This window comes from Pongo abelii, chromosome 11, assembly GCF_028885655.2.
Source record: "Pongo abelii isolate AG06213 chromosome 11, NHGRI_mPonAbe1-v2.0_pri, whole genome shotgun sequence".
Taxonomy (NCBI): domain Eukaryota; kingdom Metazoa; phylum Chordata; class Mammalia; order Primates; family Hominidae; genus Pongo; species Pongo abelii.
Genome location: NC_071996.2, coordinates 141,111,987 through 141,131,093, shown reverse-complemented (window position 1 = coordinate 141,131,093; position 19,107 = coordinate 141,111,987). Strand labels below are relative to the sequence as shown.

The 19,107-nt window shown below is 52.8% G+C and overlaps 1 protein-coding gene across 1 annotated transcript; it reads left to right on the top strand.

Annotated features, from left to right (window-relative positions):
• The first annotated feature begins 389 nt into the window (after positions 1-389).
• RAB17 (RAB17, member RAS oncogene family) lies at positions 390-17,491 on the top strand. The gene is made up of 6 exons (XM_024243407.2): positions 390-657; positions 4,973-5,132; positions 13,632-13,783; positions 14,404-14,529; positions 16,338-16,431; positions 16,691-17,491. Exons 2-6 carry the CDS (start codon positions 4,976-4,978, stop codon positions 16,798-16,800), a joined length of 639 nt encoding a protein of 212 aa, XP_024099175.2. The 5' UTR covers positions 390-657; positions 4,973-4,975; the 3' UTR covers positions 16,801-17,491.
• The last annotated feature ends 1,616 nt before the right edge of the window (positions 17,492-19,107 follow it).

Sequence of the window (19,107 nt, the reverse complement as noted above, 5' to 3'; positions counted from 1 at the left end):
GCATCAGCCCAGGATCTGACCCTGGACTGGCTCACACTGAGTTGCCTCTGGCCAGTGCAGGGCTCAGCCAGGGTTGGCTTCCAGCTGACAGTGGTAGGAATTAATTCATCTGACCGAAATATTCTTTTCTCTTCTGGGCTGTTGGTTTTTCAAGTGCAACAAAGATTCAATACAGCTCCAAGGAAGGAGCCAAGAAAAACATTCTGTGTCAAAGTGAGACCCTGGAAGTGAAACCCTGGAACAAAGCCGAAAAACGGGCTCCAGCTGGGTGCCAGCAAACGCAGGACTGGAATGTGACTTCCGGCAGCGCGCAGGTGCTCCTGGGTCACCTGCTTTGAGGTCCAGCCTCCTGCCCTGCCCCGGGTGACCACATGACCACTGTGGACTTTGCCCTGACACCTTCTGGGAGGAGAAGAGGCCTGACCTTGGTGCTGGGGTCCAGTGGGCATTGCCCTGGTCCAAGGCTGCTGCCCTTGACCTCTGCTCTGCGGCTGTTTTCCGTTGGAGCAGTGGCTCCTCCTGTTCTGTCCTGCCTGTGGAGGGAAGCAAACCTTCCCCTGGACCAGAGAGAGGAGAAAGCGGAGACAGGTAGCAACGCTGTGGACTGGTGATGACAGGCTCTTCAGCTTCCTGCAAGTGACCGGGCCTGGGGAACAGGTGAGTCATTGTTTAAACCTCTGTGCACTTTGCGGAGTGTCTGCCTCTGTGTGTGTGTCTCTGTGTGTGTGTCTCTGTGTGTCTGTGCGTGTGCTCACGTGTTTGTACCCGTGTCTGTATTTGTGTCTGTGCATGTGCCCGTGTGTGTATAATCAAAGGACAAAGCTGGGGCGGAGACTTCCTAGTTCAGATTTCTGATGGCTCCACTAAGTCGGATTCCCAGAAGGAGATTCTTATTTGAATTTTTCTTCGGGAAAGTTCTGGTTTTAAGGTCTTGAAAAAAAAAACAAAAAAAACTTCTGGTAATAAGAAGAACTCTTCAAGGAATCCATTTCAAATGACATCAAAATTCCCAATTTAATACCCAGTGATATCTAGGAAGCTTGTCAGGTTTTCTTGTAAACTCCTTTTTACATCTACATTGTGTTTTCTGTACCAGATGGCTGCATTCTGAATGTAATGTACCGGTGTACCTCTCGTAATCTCAATATTCTTCACAGGCCCAGGCAAGGGTGACACAGGAGCACAGTTGGCGATAGACTCATCAACCAGACCCTTCCTTGGAATGGCCCCTTCCCCACAAAAAAGACTAATGTGGGATTTGCTCTCCATTTTTTCTCCTTTAGTGGAAGGGAGGTGCACGAGATTAAAAAGCCCCAAGTTAAGATTACTAGAGAAGCTCCAGTCTTGAATATGGTGTTCCTGAAAACATCTTTGTCTTCAATAACCTAATAACATCTTTGACTACTAATAACCCCATCTTGATTAAATTCTGGAGGTGGGGGTCAGGTGCCACACTTTTAATTTTCTCTTTGGACAGAAGGCTCCAACCTCTCATTATTGAAAGCTTACAACACTCAATCACACAAAAAGTTATATAAGAAAATGTTTACTACAGTCTTATTACAGAGAAAAAATTAAAACTAAGTAAAAATCCAGTATTAGGAAGATGGTTCAGCAAGTTGAGATAGTTGTAGAAATGTTATATGTCCATTAAACATGATTTTGAAGCAATGCGTGAGACTGCCTTTGGTATTAAGTATTTTTTACACATAGGATAATAATTTTATGTTAAACTATGGGTTTTTGTTTGTTTTTAGGAGTCATAGAAAAAACTAGAAGTAGGCAAAAATACCATTTGTGGTTGTATTGGGGGGTGGAGTTATGGGTAGCTTCTTCTTTTATATTGACACTTGTATGTTTATAGTAAAATAACTTTTTTTTTTTTTTTTTTTTTTTTTTTTTTTTTTTTGAGACAGAGTCTTGCTCTGTCACCCAGGCTGGAGTGCAATGGTGGGATTTTGGCTCACTGCAACCTTTGCCTCCTGGGTTCAAATGATTTTCCTGCCTCAGCCTCCCGAGTAGCTGGGATTACAAGCGTGCACCACCACACCCAGCTAATTTTTGTATTTTTAGTAGAGATGGGGTTTCACCGTGTTGGACAGGCTGGTCTCCAACCCCTGACCTCAAGTGATCCACCCGCCTTGGCTTCTCAAAGTGCATTTACAGGCATGAGCCACTGCACCCAGCCCAAAAATAAAATAACTTTATTAAACAAAGAGACATATCATTGTCAAAGGAATGAGACACTGGCATCCTGGTAGTCACAGTGCATTCCTTCAGAGTCCACCTGTTTCAGTTAATTCAGACATGTTTTGGGCCACAGATTTTTTGACTTAGGAAAGGTTTTATTAACCTGCACAAATAAATAGCAAAGAGAACTTGAAGGGGTATCTCTGTTTATTTTTAATCATTTTTTATTTCAATAGATTTTGAAGGAACAGGTGGTATTTGGTTACAGGGATATGTTCTTTAGTGATTTCTGAGATTTTGTTGCACCCCATACCAGAGCAGTGTACACTGTAGCCATTGAGTAGTCTTTTTTCCCTCAGCCTGCCCCCACTACTCTTTCCCCTTCCACCAAAGGGTGGAAAGTCTGGGCTGTGCCTTGAACTCTGACAGCCTGTCCCCATCTGACTTGAGCGGATCATCTGGTGGACTAAGTTCCCACCCCAGGCACTCTCACTTTGCCTCAGATGCTGTCTTAGTCTGTTTGTGCTGCTTTAACAGAATTCCTGAGACAGAAATGTATAAAGAGCAAAGATTTGTTTCTTATGGTTCTGGAGGCTGGGAAGTCCAAGGCCGAGGGGTCTACATCTGTTGAGGGCCTTCTTGCTGTGTCATCCCACAGTGGAAGCTGAAAGGGCAAGAGAACACGCAGGCTCATGGACGTGCAAGACTGCAGCAGTGTTAATCTGTGCTGGGCGTGGATTAATGAGGGCAGAGTCCTCATGACCCAACCACTTTCCATTAGGCCCCACCTCCCAGCACAGTTGCACTGGGGACTAAGTTTCCAAATTTGCTTTTTGGAGGATCCATGCAAACCATAGCTGGCCCCAAGAAATCATCCTCAATCCAGGTGGATATTTCAAAGCACAGGTGTGCTGTGTTATGTGCTCTTCATGCTTGGCCTCATTCATTCATTTCTTAGGAATTAGTACTTACTATGTGCTAGACACTGTTCCCAGCTCCAAGGAAAACAGAATTCTAGCAGTGATTCCTAGTCTTGGCTGCATACTGAGATCACCTGGAGAGCTTTTCTTTTTATTTTTCTTTCTTTCTTTCTTTCTTTTTTTTTTAAGAAACACAGATGGAAAACTTAATGTTATGTTTTTTATCCGTCTCTGAAGCCAGCATCATACTTGATGGTGAAACTTGAGTATTTCCATCTAAGATGGGGTTCCAGGCATGTTTGGGATAACCACCCGAGTCTACTATGTGGAACCCTTTTTCTCTGATGGGTAGAGAGCCCTAAACCCTCCTGTTCTGGACTCCGTGACTCTCAGTCACTTTCTGTCTAGAACGATCTTCTTGGTATCTAGGACTCAGTCCTATTTGTTTCGAGATTGATTCCAAACTTGATTCCCTCCCCTCTTATCCCTGCAGGGCAGACCAGACCAGTCTGTGGCTGTGGCTCCTTACTGGGGGCAGTGAGGGTATGTGGGCTGCTTCCAACTATTCCTGCTTTTCTTCTTTCCTTTTCAAAATGCCTCCCCTTCCCCCTTCAGGGAGCCTCCCTCTTGCCCACTGTGGCGAGGAAGGGAGATGAGACTCTGATCCCAGGACCAGCTGCCTCTGATGGGTTTCATATTTATTGTGGGGAGCTTCTCTTCCTAGATAATAAACACAGAATGATAACATTAGAACATTATTAGAATGTCACCATTTTGCAACCCCCTAGTGAAATAGTAGGTCAAAGTAATAGTCTTCAATGACTGTCAACATCATAGAGAGACAACTGGACATTATTTGCCTTCTGCGGGAAGTGCACACACACTCTCATGGCAATCTTGCCAAAAAATAGCCTGTATCTAATCAGGTTTATGTCCTGAACCACCGCGGTATCAAAAATACAGAGTTCACAGGACTCTATTCAATAACACAGGGGTGCAATCAGCAACATCCGTACTGGAAATCTACAAGACAACCTGATTTCTTCAACACATGAACTGCAAAGAAAAAAAATACCTGTATCTATACTGAGATTTGCAGATGATAGGATGCCTGGGATCTGCTTTACACAATACCCTGCTGGGGGGAGGTTTGGGAGTGTGAGTGATACAAATGGCTGAGCTGATTACTGGGGAAGTGGGAGGTGGGTCTGTGGGCCCATCAGAGCATTCTCTCTATTGTGGTGTGTACATGAAAGTTTCTATGATGAAAAAATACGCAGGGGTCGCCCACATTTATTTTGATCACAAAGTTGGTTTTCTCTGGGGCATACTACTGTGGGTTCTGAGGCTTTAGACACAATGGGAATGTGTCTACGATGTTTTGAGATCATTGAGACACCAACGTTTTTTTAGGTAGATTTTTTCTGAAACACCAACCTTAATCCATGAACAACCACCCAAGAAATGCTCAGATGCTTTTTACCTCTCCTTGCATTAGATACTTTGGGGACAAGTAATAGATTTGTAAAAATTGAGAGTAATGGAAGGAGGACAATAAGCCCTGAGACCGTCACATGTAATCGTTGCTTTTAAGGGTCTGCAATGACCCATGCCTGGAGCTTTCCAAGCAAAGCTCCTTTTGTTCCTTACCACAGACCTAAAAACGGACCTAAAAATTGCAGATGGGGAGATGAGGCCTGGGGTGCAGAGGGGAGCAGGAGTGTGGACCCAGGTGGCCTCTGAGTTGGGAGCTCTGTATCGGGCCACCTGCTCCTGACCGACAAGCAGCCCCGGGGTTGAGCTTGCTGAGATGATGTGGCTCAGATGTTCCACTTGCTTCAGACGGTTGTGATTCTTTCCAGGGCATGGCGCAGGCACACAGGACCCCCCAGCCCAGGGCTGCCCCCAGTCAGCCCCGTGTGTTCAAGCTGGTTCTCCTGGGAAGTGGCTCCGTGGGTAAGTCCAGCTTGGCTCTTCGGTACGTGAAGAACGACTTCAAGAGTATCCTGCCTACGGTGGGCTGTAAGTGAGGGCAGAACACCCCTTTGTTGGTCTTCAGTGCAGAAGTCTGGGCTGCTGACCCACACCTGGTGGCAGATGGGGACGAGGCCCGCCTAGGAATCCCCATGCTGGGACCTTGAGCTGCCTGTGTCCAGTGCGTGAGGGGAGGGGGTGAGGTCCACGAGGGCAGCCAGAGAATCTACAAAGACAGGAAGTGCCCTTGGCTCTGGGTCAGGTTTCAGCTCAGCTGGAGTCTGCAGGGGGTGGAGATTCTGGGGTAGGACCTCTGGCCCCGGAGCGTCGGGCTGGGTGCGAGGGATTATGCTGGTGGAAGGGAGAGCCCGGAAGAAGCCTCCTGGGCCCTGGCCACCCAACAGCTTAAACCAGCTGTCCTCTCACACCACCCAGGCCACCCTCCTGCTAACACTGCTCCCTTGCTTTATTTACCCCAACAGCATCTTCCTTCCTGCCTGGACTTGGTTTACCAGCCTGGCCTGGATTGGAGGTGGGAGCATCATTGTTGGGGGTGGGCGGGGAGGGAGACCTTCTTGCTGTGTTTCTTAAAAAGGCTAACCTGTCATGAAGCTCAGGAGTAACTGTATGGGGCATCTGCAGGCTGCTGGCCTCCTTCCCATCCTGCTGTGGGCACAGCCTGCCTAGACAGTGAAACCCAATTTTCACCTGAAATGGGGAAAGCCAGCGTGTTCTTTATACCCATCCCCCCTGGGGGAATACACGCAGAATCAGAGCCTCGATTTCAAATTCGGACTCTGACATGGATAAGCTGCGCATCTCCAAATTCACTCGTTCATTTACTCATCTAACAGGCATTTGTGGACCGTGAACCCTTTGCAGGCCTGCATTAGGTGGGATGGATTCTATAACCAGCTAAACAGATGCACTAAACACAGAAACACAATTGCAAGATGTGGCACATGACGTTAGCTATTAGGGAGCCCTTCCATTTTCTCAGGGGGTGATTCCTGAAGGGTCCCCAGGGGATACAGGGGAATTGGCAGGGGTCTGCCTGGCCCGACTCCCAGAGCTAGTGGTGAGAAGGGCCAGGGTGATGGTGAGAGGCTGTCTGCAGAGGGGGACCCTGGGGAGAGAGTCAAGGTTACCCTGGGGTGGGCAGTACAATCCTCTTCTCCATTAGCAAGGAGATCTGTACCCCTCACCCCCCAAGTCCTGATATTGGACTTGGCTTCCTTTAAAAATACATCAAAGTGCCAAGGCTGGCCTGAGAGTGGCCTCAGTTGAGAATAGAGAACACAGATGGGGGCCTCACTAGGCCTGGACGTTGAGAGCTTTGTACCTGGGTGGCTGGTATTCAAGATGCAGAGAGAGGCAGCAGGTGTCAGGCCAGGTGAGCTGGACTGGGGATGGATCTTACTCTGACACGGAGGTCTGCACACTGTGGCTGTCTGGCTGTTCTGGTTGTTTTGTGAGTAAGGTTCTGTGGAGATACAACTCTACCTGTTCAGGTACTTACTCTCTGTAAATGATATTCTTGCTGTTCCTCCTCCTCTATTCACTCTAAAACGGCAGCAGGGTTGAGTGGTTGCAGCAGTGACCCCACGGCCAGTAAAACCTAAAGTATTTGCTACAGGGCCTTTTACAGAAGGACTCCATGACGCCACCCTAGCAGAGCCTGCAGGAGCCAGCGCCCAAAGGCACTCACTAGGTGAGCGCAAGCAGGACTGAGAGATTCCGAGATGCCCGGTTGGAGCGTAGGAGGGTGCTTTGGATTCATTGAGACGTGCTTGGACGTGCTCGGATGTGCTCAGCCCACAGAGAGCTGTACCCACAGAGCACCCACCTTCCTTGGGTGGGGGTGGGGGGGTGATGTGTGGGGTCCGTGAAGCTTCAGGGTGGTGCTGGGCATTCTGTATTTTACAAGTGAAGGGAATGGAGGCCCCGACAGTGAGGGGCGAGGCTCTAGTTCCTTTCATTCCAGCAAGCCAGGGTCCGAGCGTCCCCCTCACACCTGTCCTGCCTGTCCCAATTGCCCGCCCTCTCTTCAGGGGGCCTACCAGGGTCAGTGGGGTGAACAAAGCTGGGCTTGCTGGGGAGTCCTAGGCCAGGTTGGGGGTCTTTGCTTGGGGAGCAGGCCTGTATGTCTCACTCTACTCCTGGTCCTCTGCCTGGCCCCTCAGGGGCCATCCCCCTACCGGCAGCTTTCAGATGAAAGCCAGGGCCTCCCTTCCTCCAAGCCCCTCTCTTCCAGGCCCGGGTTTATCTCCTCTCTCTGAGGGGAAGGACCGTTCTACAGGCTGGGCTCTGCCTTTCACCCAGAACTGGTGTGTGGAGTCTTTGTTCCCACTCTGGGTCTCTGTGAGGGGCCGGGGTGGTAGGCTGTGGGCTGTGGCCCGTGGCACAACGGGGAGAGGAGGAGAACAGCCAGATTAGGTTAGCCTGTGGCTCACAAGCTGCCTTCATCCCATCAGCCTCCAACCCTGGGGTCCGCACTTTTGTATTGAGCACCTCTGTGTGTGGGCAGCTGTGCCAGGTTGCGGGGGCAGAAATGTGGAAGCTCCTTTCTTTGCTGTTGGCTGAGTCCTCTGTGGGAACCGTGGTCTCCTCTGCTTCTATCCGAGTGTCTGCGTCACACCTTGGGATAATATTACAGCTTTTAGAGGTAGATATTACTATAACTATGGATAGATGTCATGCAATTTATTATTATCATTATGTTAATTTTTTTGAGACAGAGTCTTGCTCTGTCACCCAGGCTGGAGTGCAGTGGCTCACTGGAACCTCCGCCTCCTAGGCTCAAGCCATCCTCCCACCTTAGCCTCCAGAGTAGCTGCGATCACAGGTGCGCACCACCATAGCCGGCTAATTTTTATATTTTTTGTAGAGATAGGGTTTTGCCATGGTGTGCACCACCGCACCCAGCCTATGTTAATTATTTTATTGTTTTTTTTCTTTTTTTGAGACAGTCTCGCTCTGTTGCCCAGGCTGGAGTGCAGTGGTGCAACCTTGGCTCACTGCAACCTCCGCGTCCTGGGTTCAAGTGATTCTCCTGCCTCAGCCTCCTGAGTGGCTGGGAATACCACCATGCTGATCTTTGTATTTTTAGTAAAGATGGGGTTTCACCATGTTGGCCAGGCTGGTTTCGAACTCCTGACCCCAAGCAATCCACCAGCCTTGGCCTTCCAAAGTGTATGTTAATTATTAATCATCATTATGATCATTACATGATCATATATTATAAATGTGGGTATTGCCACTTTTAGGATGAAGAGATGGGATGTGCTCATTCCTTTAACTTACGTGCTTTGGGGGGAAGAGCGTGGTCTGTGTTGCACAAAAACCCTTTGAGAGCAGACACTCCTGCTTCTTTTGTCACGTGCGGCTTCAGCTTTTGTCAAGAACACTGGGCTCCTGCCCAGGGGAGACGGTGGGCCAGGAGCAGAGCCTCAGAGGAGAGTGGGAGTGCTGTCCTCACAGGCAGCCTGGAAATGCAGGAGGCAGTGCGCCCAGTGCTCGGCTGCAGGAACCCCGAGTGACGGACGGGATGGATGGCCACAGGCTTGCCGCTCCTTCCCTCCGTCTGGATTTTTTCCCTGTGAAATGGGAGTGTAAACACCTTCCTGGAGTGCGCTCTGCATGAAAGGTTGCTGTTACCCTGGGTGGCTTAAGGTCACCAAGGCCGGCCCTGTCTGAGGGGTCAGCCTTCAGGAGGATTGACTCAGGTCCCTGGGGCCCTCCCGAGGGTCTGGTTCAGTCGACAGGTGTGTGGGGTGGGGCCCACAGCAGGACATGACACAGGCGGTGGGCTCAGCTCCTGGCAAGACACCATCCATCCAGAGGAAGCAGGAAGCAGAGCCAGAAAGGGACAAGGACTCGAGCCCTGAAACTGGAAAACCAGCGTGCTGGCCGGAGCCACGAGAGCAGGCAGGAGCAGAGGCAGAACGGACGGGAGTCCAAGTGAGCGCAGCCTCCTGCCCACCCCCGCCAGGGCCTGTTGTGGAGGTGGCAGCTTCAGGAGCCCCTGCTGTGTCAGGGATGGGGGCTGGCGCTCCCCATGGACTGCCCCCACCGTCCTAACGGGCCACAGCAGGGGAGATTCTCTGCGCTGCTGACTTTCTGCATGATATCTTTTGGAAGGATGGTGACATCTAGTGCTTGTGTGCACATTTGCCAGCTGAAGCCACGACTAACCCCAGACTTGGGCTTTTTGCAGGAAGGGGACGGTGACAAACAGGTACTGAGCACATTCAACTTGGCACCAGCTGACTTCCCTTCTAAACTGAGAATGTGGCTGATGCCCTAGAGCCCCCAGAAAATAAGTTTCCATTTCATGTTCCTTTCAATTTGTCATCAGCTCACTATTTTTACCAAACAGCCAAGTGCTACAGAGAGGGCTTCAGTAAGCAGAATCGGCTGTTTATTTAAATTAAAAGGTAAAAAAGAAAAACCACTTAAATGATGTTAACATTTAGTAGAGGCTGGGCGCAGTGGCTCATGCCTATAATCTCAGCACTTTGGGAGGCCGAGGCAGGCAGATTGCCTGAGCTCAGGAGTTTGATACCAGCCTGGGCAACATGGTGAAACTGCGTCTCTACTAAAAAAAAAAATTAAAATAAAAAAAAATAAAATTTAGTAGAGGAACTTTTTTTTTTTTTTTTTTTTTTTTTTTTAGAAGATGGGGTCTTATTCTGTTGCCCAGGCTGGAGTGCAGTGGTACAATCACAGCTCACTATAGCTTCAACCTCCTGGGCTCAAGCAATCCTCCACCTCCGCCTCTTCAGTAGCTGGGACCACAGGTGTGCGTCACCACACCCAGCTAATTTTTGTATTTTTTGTAGAGACAAGGTTTCACTGGTCTTAAACTCCTGAGCTAGATTGATCTTCCCTCCTTGGCCTCCCAAAATGCTGGGATTACAGGCATGAGCCACTGTACCCAGCCAAAAATTTTTTAATTACATTTTGGCTTTAGCCATGGAGATATAGAAAATGTGGTTAGTGGGTTTCTGGAAAAGCATATGGCGATAAATGCATGCTGTCTTCTGGGTCAGAGCCAAGGAGTGTATGAGACTAGGTTGCCTCAGATACCTGTCCAGGGGCCCACCTGAGGGCCTTACATCTCTCCAGGGAAGAGAAGGGTCTCCGATCTGTAAATAGCCAAACATTGACTATTATTATGCATTATCATTGCTTGGACTAAAACCCATGCCCTCCTTGGAAATTTGCTGGGATTTTACATTAGTGTAAATTCAACTGCCAGCCATCATTTCCCCTCCCCTCCCCTCCCCTCCCCCCCTCCCCTCCCCTCCCCTCCCCTCCCCTCCCCTCCCCCCCTCCCCTCCCCTCCCCCCCTCCCCTCCCCTCCCCTCCCCTCCCCTCCCCTCCCCTCCCCTCCCCCCTCCCCTCCCCTCCCATCCCCCCTCCCCTCCCATTCCCCCTCCTCTCCCCTCCTCTCTCCTCTCCCCTCCCCTCCCCTCCCCTCCCCTCCCCTCCCCTCCCCTCCCCTCCCCTCCCCTCCCCCCTCCTCTCCCCTCCTCTCCTCTCCCCTCCCCTCCCCTCCCCCCTCCTCTCCCCTCCTCTCCTCTCCCCTCCTCTCCCCTCCCCTCCTCTCCCCTCCTCTCCCCTCCCCTCCTCTCCCCTCCCCTCCCATCCCCCCTCCCCTCCCATTCCCCCTCCTCTCCCCTCCTCTCTCCTCTCCTCTCCTCTCCCCTCCCCTCCCCTCCTCTCCCCTCCCCTCCCCTCCCCTCCCCTCCCCTCCTCTCCCCTCCTCTCCCCTCCTCTCCCCTCCTCTCCCCTCCCCTCCCCTCCCCTCTCTCCTCTCCCCTCTCTCCTCTCCTCTCCCCTCCCCTCCCCCCTCCCCTCCCCCTCCCCTCCCCCTCCTCTCCTCCTCTCCTCTCCTCTCCCCTCCCCTCCCCCCTCCCCTCCCCTCCCCTCCCCTCCCCTCTCCTCTTCCCCCTCCCCTCCCCTCCTCTCTCCTCTCCTCTTCTTTTTTTGAGGCAGAGTCTCACTCTGTCTCCTGCTGCCCAGGCTGGAGTGCAGTGGCACAATCTCGGCTCGCTGCAACCGCCACCTCCTGGGTTCAAGCGATTCTCCTGCCTCGGCCTCCTGAGTAGCTGGGACTACAGGGGCATGCCAGCACACCTGGCTAATTTTTGTATTTTTAGTGGAGACAGGGTTTCACCATGTTGGTCAGGCTGGTCTTGAACTCGACCTCAAGTGATCCACCCACCTCAGCCTCCCAAAGTGCTGGGATTACAGGCATGAGCCACTGTGCCTGGCCTCCAGCCATCATTTTCAACATGGAAAAGGAAAGTATGAGAGGCTAAGACTGGTAAATGGAGGAAGCAAACCTGAGTTTTATGCTCACGTGTCACCCTGTGCCAGCTTTTAAGATAAAACCAAATTCAAACTGAGAAATGTGATTTGAGGTGACGGGAAACAGAAAGATGTGGATAAAAGGCCCACGTTTTAAGACAACAAGTACACAAAGAGCAAAGAGGACAGGAAGAAGCAGCAAAATTAATGTGCCCTTTCTCTCCTTGCCCAGGCGATTTAACAGCCACCCTGGGTGAAGGGCACCATTAGCTCCTCTATGGATGAGGAAGGAAGCTGACACTTAGAAAGTTTAAGCAAGCTGCCATCAGATCAGCTGACGGGTGTACATTTATGGCCTGGGCACGGTCTTCATTCTGGCACCATTGTCAATCCAGTGGAGCATCTGGTGTGTTTATAGCCAGTTTAGTCCTGACAGTTGCCCCATCCAAGCTGGAAATCACTGGTCCTATTGTCTGGATGGAGACTCCAGCTTTGACCTGGGGAGTTGGTCTGACTTCAAGTTCCTGGACCTGCAGGAAACTGCAGGATGTGCAGGCAGAAGAGCCCAGGCAGTGGCTTCCGTTTAGGAAGAGGTTTTCTCATGAGATAGAAGCATGGTCTTGCTGTGTCATGCTGGAAAGCTCTGTCTAGCCTCCAGTTCTCTGTCTAGTGGGTGAAATTGTGTTTTTCCCACCCGCAAAGAGGCGATTAAGTCCTAACCCCCAGAACCTGTGAGTGCGACCTTATTTGGAGCGAGGGTCTTTGCAGATGTAATTAATTAAGGCCAACAAGATGGAACTTAGGATGGCCCTTAAGTCCAGTGACTGATGTCCTTACAAGAAGGGGAGAGGACACAGCTACAGAGGGGCAGCCACGTGAAGACAGAGCCAGAGATGGGGATGATGCAGCCACCAGGAACACCAGGGGTGCCGGCAGCCCCTGAAGCTGGAGGAGGCCTGGAACGGATTCTCCTTCAGTCTCCGGAAGGAACCAACCCAGCCAACGCATCAGTTTTGGACCTCTGGCCTCCAGAACTGCAGGAAGAAATCTGCTAATTTGAGCCACCAGGCTCATGGGACTTTGTTTGGCAGCCGCAGGACACTCATGCACTGTCCTTGGAGTGAACGTTTTCATTTTAAACGTGTGGCTCCATCTGCCAGAATCTCCCCAACAGACTCCAAACCCAACCCAGGGTCTAGGCAGGGTAGCGGCTTTGACAGGAGCCTGTCGGTGCTGGTGGCACCTCCATGCCCCAGACAACTTGCCTTCCCCCGCCCCGTCCTCTCCAGTTCTGTGTATAACACATCCCTGACAAGCCACACACGATGGGGCAAAACATTTTGGAGATCTATAAAATAATCATTTTAAAATCATATCACTTTGGAAAGCAAAGGGTAGAAAATCTTTAAATGAACAGTGCATTGCCCAATATGTTAAAGTGCTTGGGGGTAGTTTTGTGTGTGTGTGTGTGTGTGTGTGTGTGTGTGAAGCCAGGTACATGGCTGAGTAAGACAAAGCCCCTGCCTTCCTGGGTGAGACAGGCGGAGAACACAGGAGGCCTCGCCTCTGAGTGTGTATGGGGTGCAGGGAGGCTTCCGTGGAGGCAGGGGGCCCAGCAACCCTTCTGGGGTTGCCGCTGGAAGATCTCAGAGGACGCCTAAGAGTTTTCTAGGTGAAGAAGAGGAAGGACACCATGCAGAGGGGACAGTAGAGAAGGGGGTTGGTAGGGAGCAGCATTGGGAAAGAGGGGAGGTTAGCAGGAGGCAAGGAAGGCCTTGGAGGAGCTTGTGCAGTCGTGACTGCCTCTGTGCAAGATGGGTCTGGCAGGTGAGGGACCAGTGGGCCAGGGGTTCCCAGGGCTCTAGGGGTTCCCAGAGCCCAGCTGCATCGCTGGAAGCCGGCAGGGATGCGTCGGACTCCCGGTAAGTGGAGATCCCTTCCACGGCATATGTAGCCCAGAGCTTTTGTGTTAGGTCCTGGAGAGATTTATCTTCCCATCCAAAGCCTCTCCAAAGGCCCCATAGCAATCACTCCCAACACTTTGCTCGTTGTGGAAGGCTCCATCTCCCAGAAGAACTGTTTGCTCAACCTCCTGGCCATGCGGGCGTGGGAGACGAGTGGCCAGCTGTCCTTCTAAGCCCATTGCTGTGCCTGCAGCTTGCTGTGGTCCCACCTGAGCCGCACGTGGCAACCTCGTCCTCTGAGTAAGCCCTCTGGGCCTCCCTGTTTCAGGTGCGTTCTTCACAAAGGTGGTGGATGTGGGCGCCGCCTCTCTGAAGCTTGAGATCTGGGACACAGCTGGCCAGGAGAAGTACCACAGCATCTGCCACCTCTACTTCAGGGGCGCCAATGCTGCGCTTCTGGTGTACGACATCACCAGGAAGGTAGGGCCCACCTTGAGGCACGTCCCACCCTCCTTCTCAAGCACCTGCCTTCTGGTTTCTCCAGTGCAATGATGCCATGGCATAATCACAAGGAACAGAGACCCCATTAGTGAGCACCAGTCACCTCCTCCAGGATGGCCTCCTGACAACCCCCCATCCTCCTCCACGGTGGGGTTCTGCTCCTCTGTGGTCCACAAAGAACATGCCATTGCCATCTGCCACTCAGTAGTTCCTGGTGCTGCATTAGGGTCAGGGTTTGGGGTAGTGGCCAGTCCCCCAGACTCTCTTGCATGAAGTGGTCCTTTGAGGACATCCAGGGGTGGAAGATTCAGGAGCTCAAGGCCTGACCTGAAATACCCCGTGGCTGGCAGTCTCCTGGGCCTGGTTAGGGTGAAGAATCTGATGTGTGTCCCAGCAGTTTTCTGCCTGGCCGCACAGGTCACCCAGGACAGGAACGTGCCCTCCTCAGAGGAATGGAGCAGCCCTGCAGGTGTGTCCATGGACAGTAGGATTCTGTGACATTTTATGCAACGTGACCAGCAACACTGGCTTCCCCCTGCAGAATAGCTAATGACCGCCTATAAGTTCTGTTTGACGTGACTTTTTTTCTTATTTTCTAGGATTCCTTCCTCAAGGCTCAGCAGTGGCTGAAGGACCTGGAGGAGGAGCTGCACCCAGGAGAAGTCCTGGTGATGCTGGTGGGCAACAAGACGGACCTCAGCCAGGAGCGGGAGGTGACCTTCCAGGTACCGCCCAGGAGACCCTGCTCTGCTCTTCCACAGGAGGAGAGAGCCCTGCCCGCCTGTGTCAAGACCTTGGCACTCACACTTTCACACACGCACACCCACACCCGCACACACACATGCGCACACACACCTCTACACGCCCACAAGCATTTTCACACATGCACACCCCCCACATTCACTCTCACTTGCACCCACACACATTTACAAGCGAGCACACACACGTGCACACACACACACACACAACTTCCCACCTGAGTTTCTCTTTTAGTCAAAGATTTCTGGTCTTTCCTGAAAAACTCAGGCCCAGTGCAATGGCAGTTCAAGCCCAGTGGCGGAGGAGCAGGAACAGGGTGGCCAGCAGAGGGAAGGGCAGGGCAGGGCAGCGGCTGCAGGGTGGGCTCGGCTTGAATGAGAAAAGTGATCTAGTTCCTCAGCAGGGCTCCCTTCCCCACTTGGATCCCAGAAGGGGCCTCTGTGCATGTGTAGCCTCCCTCACCCGAGTTTTGTCAGTCCTCCTTACAGGCAGAGGCAGCGGTCACCCAGGTGTTGCTGTTGTCTCTCTTCCACAGCATCCCACCTCCCCCACCACATTTAGGATGAACACCATGTAAACAGCTGCAGACAAGTGGCTGATGGGGAGACCCCACATACACTACAGGCTGGCGCAGGGGAAGACCAAACTCAGGGCTTAGACTGACGGGCGCGCCTCCCAAAGAGAAAAGGCCCCAGCTTCAGTGGAGGCTGTGGAGAGATGGAGAAGTGGGGTGAAGATTTTGGAGAATCTCGGGGGCGAGCAAGGGGAGCAAAGGGAGACAGCGGCAGTCTGAGCCCTCATTGCAGGTTGGGATGGGGGAGGAGAGGGTCCTGGCAGCAGAGCTGTGCCCTCTGAGAGTGACTAGATGGGCTGTGTGCTCGGGCAGACACAAAAACACGGGCATGAGGTTACTCAAGGCCTGGAGGGGCAGTGGGCAGCCAGGGTGGGTTTGGAGCGTCTGTCTGGGGAGCTGGCTGAGGAGCTCAGTGGGGACGAACGCAGGGCCGGCCGAGGGATCTCTGGGCCGGGACAGGAGGAATGCATTCACGACGGTGGGTGGTGCGAGAGCTGGGGGCATGGCCGGCCACACCTGCTTCCAGCTCCATGTCCGGCTGGACAGTCAGGCGCCTGAGCTGTGCCCTCTGGGATCCACCACCGGCTCCTCTTCCTGGGAGAGTCCTGGAGGCTAGGGGAGGAGCCTGCACAGGAAGGCCCCCATTCCTCGGCCACCCCCGACTCCTGGGCAAGGCTGTGACCTTCCCATGAATGCTGTCTCCTGGTCACCCGTTGCAAGCCTGCTGTTTTCCGGTTTGCCTTTGCTCTGGGACATCCATTTCTCCCCAGAGGAGAGCTGTGTTGGAAAATGAGGGTTCCCCAGAAGAAGGGCCCAGGTGGGTGCCGTCCAGGGGCCTCCCTCTGCCTCTTATGTTTCCTGGGTTCTCAGTTGGTTCTTTGCCCAGCATCAAAGCCCACAGGTGCCCACAGGCATGGTGGGAGGGGAGCCTGGGGGTGGGGACTTGGCTTTCCAGGCCCTGCAGGAGGAGGAAGGCCGCCCCTGGCCAGCTAGAGGAAGAGCCTCTTGCAGGGAGCACACCCCGCCCCTCCCTGGTCCTGGCTGCTCAGGAGTGCCAAGAAACACAACTTAGACACGAAACGTGGAGGGGTGCGGGCTCCATGGCTGCGGCTTTCTCGGGTCTTACTGTTGGAAGTGAACCAGGTGTCCTTAGGAAACTCTCTTATAAACAACGCTGGATTTTGTGGCTGTTTCCTTCAGGAAGGGAAGGAGTTTGCCGACAGCCAGAAGTTGCTGTTCATGGAAACTTCGGCCAAACTGAACCACCAGGTGTCAGAGGTGTTCAATACCATGGGTTAGTGACGTCCCCGTGGGCCAGACAAGGGGGAGGTGCTTGTCCCTGACCAACTTCCCTGGGTCCCTGTTGCTGGTGACGCGGTATCCCATAGAATGTCTCTAGGGACTGGATGGTGACCAGGAGGGGCAGGAGGCCCTTGTTTTATGGTTCTGGGTAAACATAGGAGGAGGCGGGTCCTGGGGTGGGTGGTCTGCAGGGCTGTACTGGGCTGGGTGACTTCCCTCCCTAGCCAGCCCCCTTCTCTTGCTGTTCACAGCCCAAGAGCTACTGCAGAGAGACGACAGGGAGGGCCAGGCTCCTCGGGGGGACGCAGCTGTGGCTCTGAACGAGGGGCCCGCGAGGCAGGCCAAATGCTGTGCCCACTAGGTGCAGCCACTCCTGGGGGCTGTGGGGAAGACGCCCCCTGCCTGGGCCGTGGCCAGCTCTAGGTGGATTCTGATTCACTGTCAATGCTGGGTTGCTTCCAAGCCCTAGATGTTCCTGGAAGTTGGCCCCCTTTATAAAAACCACTTCCCACAGCCAGTGGGAACCTCCAGAGGAAGATCTGGCGTTGCATGGCTCCCAGGAAAGTGCTGTGCCCCATCCCCACTGATACCATCTGATTCCCCGATGCCTGTGCCTGTCCCACCTGGACGGTGGCCCCCTCAGCCTGGCAGCCTCTGGAGAGGAAGGAAGGATTGGAAAAGTCCCCCGGAGCACAGCGATGGTGGGAAGATGCCTTACACTTGATCTGGGTGGGGGCACTGGCCCAGAGCCTGGGCCCATCTGCTTCTGGGGGGTTGGGGAGCAGGCCCAGATGAAGGTGGTGGTGCCAGGAAGAAACGGAGCGATGACTGACTGTGGGGTGGGCCCAGGATTTCCGCATCTTGGTGAAGTTGCCCCTGGGAAGGGCAGCTGGGGGCAGTGGCGCCAGTTCCCTTTCATGGTCTCCCAGCTGGCAATGTGGTGAAGCTGAGTTTCTGTCCAGTGAGCAGGAAGATTCTGAGACATTTCGCCTGAGATGTAAGTTGTACTGCGTATGCAGTTTTTTCTCCAAAAATTAAATTGCTTTTGACAATCTGGCTTTTGGAAGTTTTTGAGGACAAGGCAGGGCACTGCACCTGGTGGGTGGTTGTAGGTATTTCTGTATAGACTCTGGGAGGGCTCCCGTTAAGTAAATAAGGAAGCAGGCCCATGTGGCAGGCTGTGACTAACGTGGGCCTGGCCCAGCTCTCCGGAGGGGATGCATTCCCAGGTGGTGACACTTCTTCCTCCTGCCTGCCTCCCTTTACACAGAAACCCACGTCTGAGTCTGTTTTTGTGTTGCTATAAAGGGATACCTGAGGCTGGGTGATTTATGAAGAAAGAGGTTTATTGGGCTCATGGTTATGCAGGCTGCACAGGATGCACGGGGCCAGTATCTGTTTCTGGTGAGGCCCCAGGCTGCTTCCACTCATGGCAGAAGGCAGTGAGAGCTGGTGTGCAGATGTCATACAGGGAGAGGATGTAGGAGAGGGTAGTGGGGAGGTCCCACTCTTTTTAACAACCAGCACTGGGGGAACTCTTACAGGAGCTTTGGAGTAAGAGCTCCATCATTACTGCTAGAATGGCACCAAGCCATTTATGAGGGACCCACCCCCATGACCCAACATCTCTCATTAGGCCTCACCTCTCACACTGGGGGTCAGATTTCTTCTTTTTTTATTCTTTTTTTTTTGGAGATGGAGTCTCGCTCTGTCATTCAGGCTGGAGTGCACTGGCATGATCTCAGCTCACTGCAATTTCCGCCTCCCAGGTTCGAGCGATTCTCTTACCTCAGCCTCCTGAGTATCTGGGACTACAGGCACGCGCCACCACACCCATCTAATTTTTGTATTTTTTAGTAGAGACGGGGTTTCATCATGTTGGCCAGGCTGGTCTCCAACTCCTGGCCTCGGGTGATCCGCCCGTCTCCACCTGCCAAAGTGCAGCGATGATGGGCGTGAGCCACTGCGTCCGGCCCTGGGGGTCAGATTTCAACATGAGGTTTGGAAGGGACAAATATCCAAACTGCAGCAACCCAGACCCTGTTTTGGGAGGTAAACCCCACATGATGTTTTCCTGTTGGGTCTCTATCTGGACACCTGATGTTGTGGCAAGGTTATTTCTAAGGTGGCCACTTTTTGGAAGGTGATATTGGTTTTCATCCTTGTCCCTGGGACTATGATAAGCAGGTGTAAGTTTTAAACAATAAGACATTGTTATCCACCTGGAAAAAGTGGCATCACTGTATTGGCTGCTGTAAAGATCAAGGAAGGACAAAGCAAAGTACCTCCCGTTTGACGCTGAGCTTCTCATCACACAAAAGGGGAAAGCGCTCTGTGCCTGGAGCTTCCTCGGCTCCCCCGGGCTTTCTTCTGCTCTTGTTCACTTTGCGTAGAGATGCCAGGCCTTGACCTTCAGTGGGGCCCAGACCATGGGGAGCCCTGGCAGGGGATGGGGGAGGGGACACCAAGGCGAGCCATTGCCTAGGGCCTGTCTGGTGAGGCTGGCTGTGTCCTGGCCAGAAGCCACTGCCCCTGTCCAAGAGGCCTCTTCCTCCTGCAGGTTCTGGTGGCTGCTCCCTCTGCTCATCCACTGGGCCTAGGGTGGGCACAGCCCCTCCTTGCCAGCCTGAGTTTCTCAGTGTTCCAACCACAGCTTCGTAACAGCTTC

What these genes read in the sequence shown, in the direction of transcription:
- RAB17 (XM_024243407.2), top strand. Translation starts at nt 4,976, where the DNA reads ATGGCGCAGGCACACAGGACCCCCCAGCCCAGGGCTGCCCCCAGTCAG. An exon ending in AGCGGGAGGTGACCTTCCAG is followed by an intron (nt 14,530 to 16,337) that starts GTACCGCCCAGG and finishes TGTTTCCTTCAG; the next exon opens with GAAGGGAAGGAGTTTGCCGA. An exon ending in AGAGGTGTTCAATACCATGG is followed by an intron (nt 16,432 to 16,690) that starts GTTAGTGACGTC and finishes TGCTGTTCACAG; the next exon opens with CCCAAGAGCTACTGCAGAGA.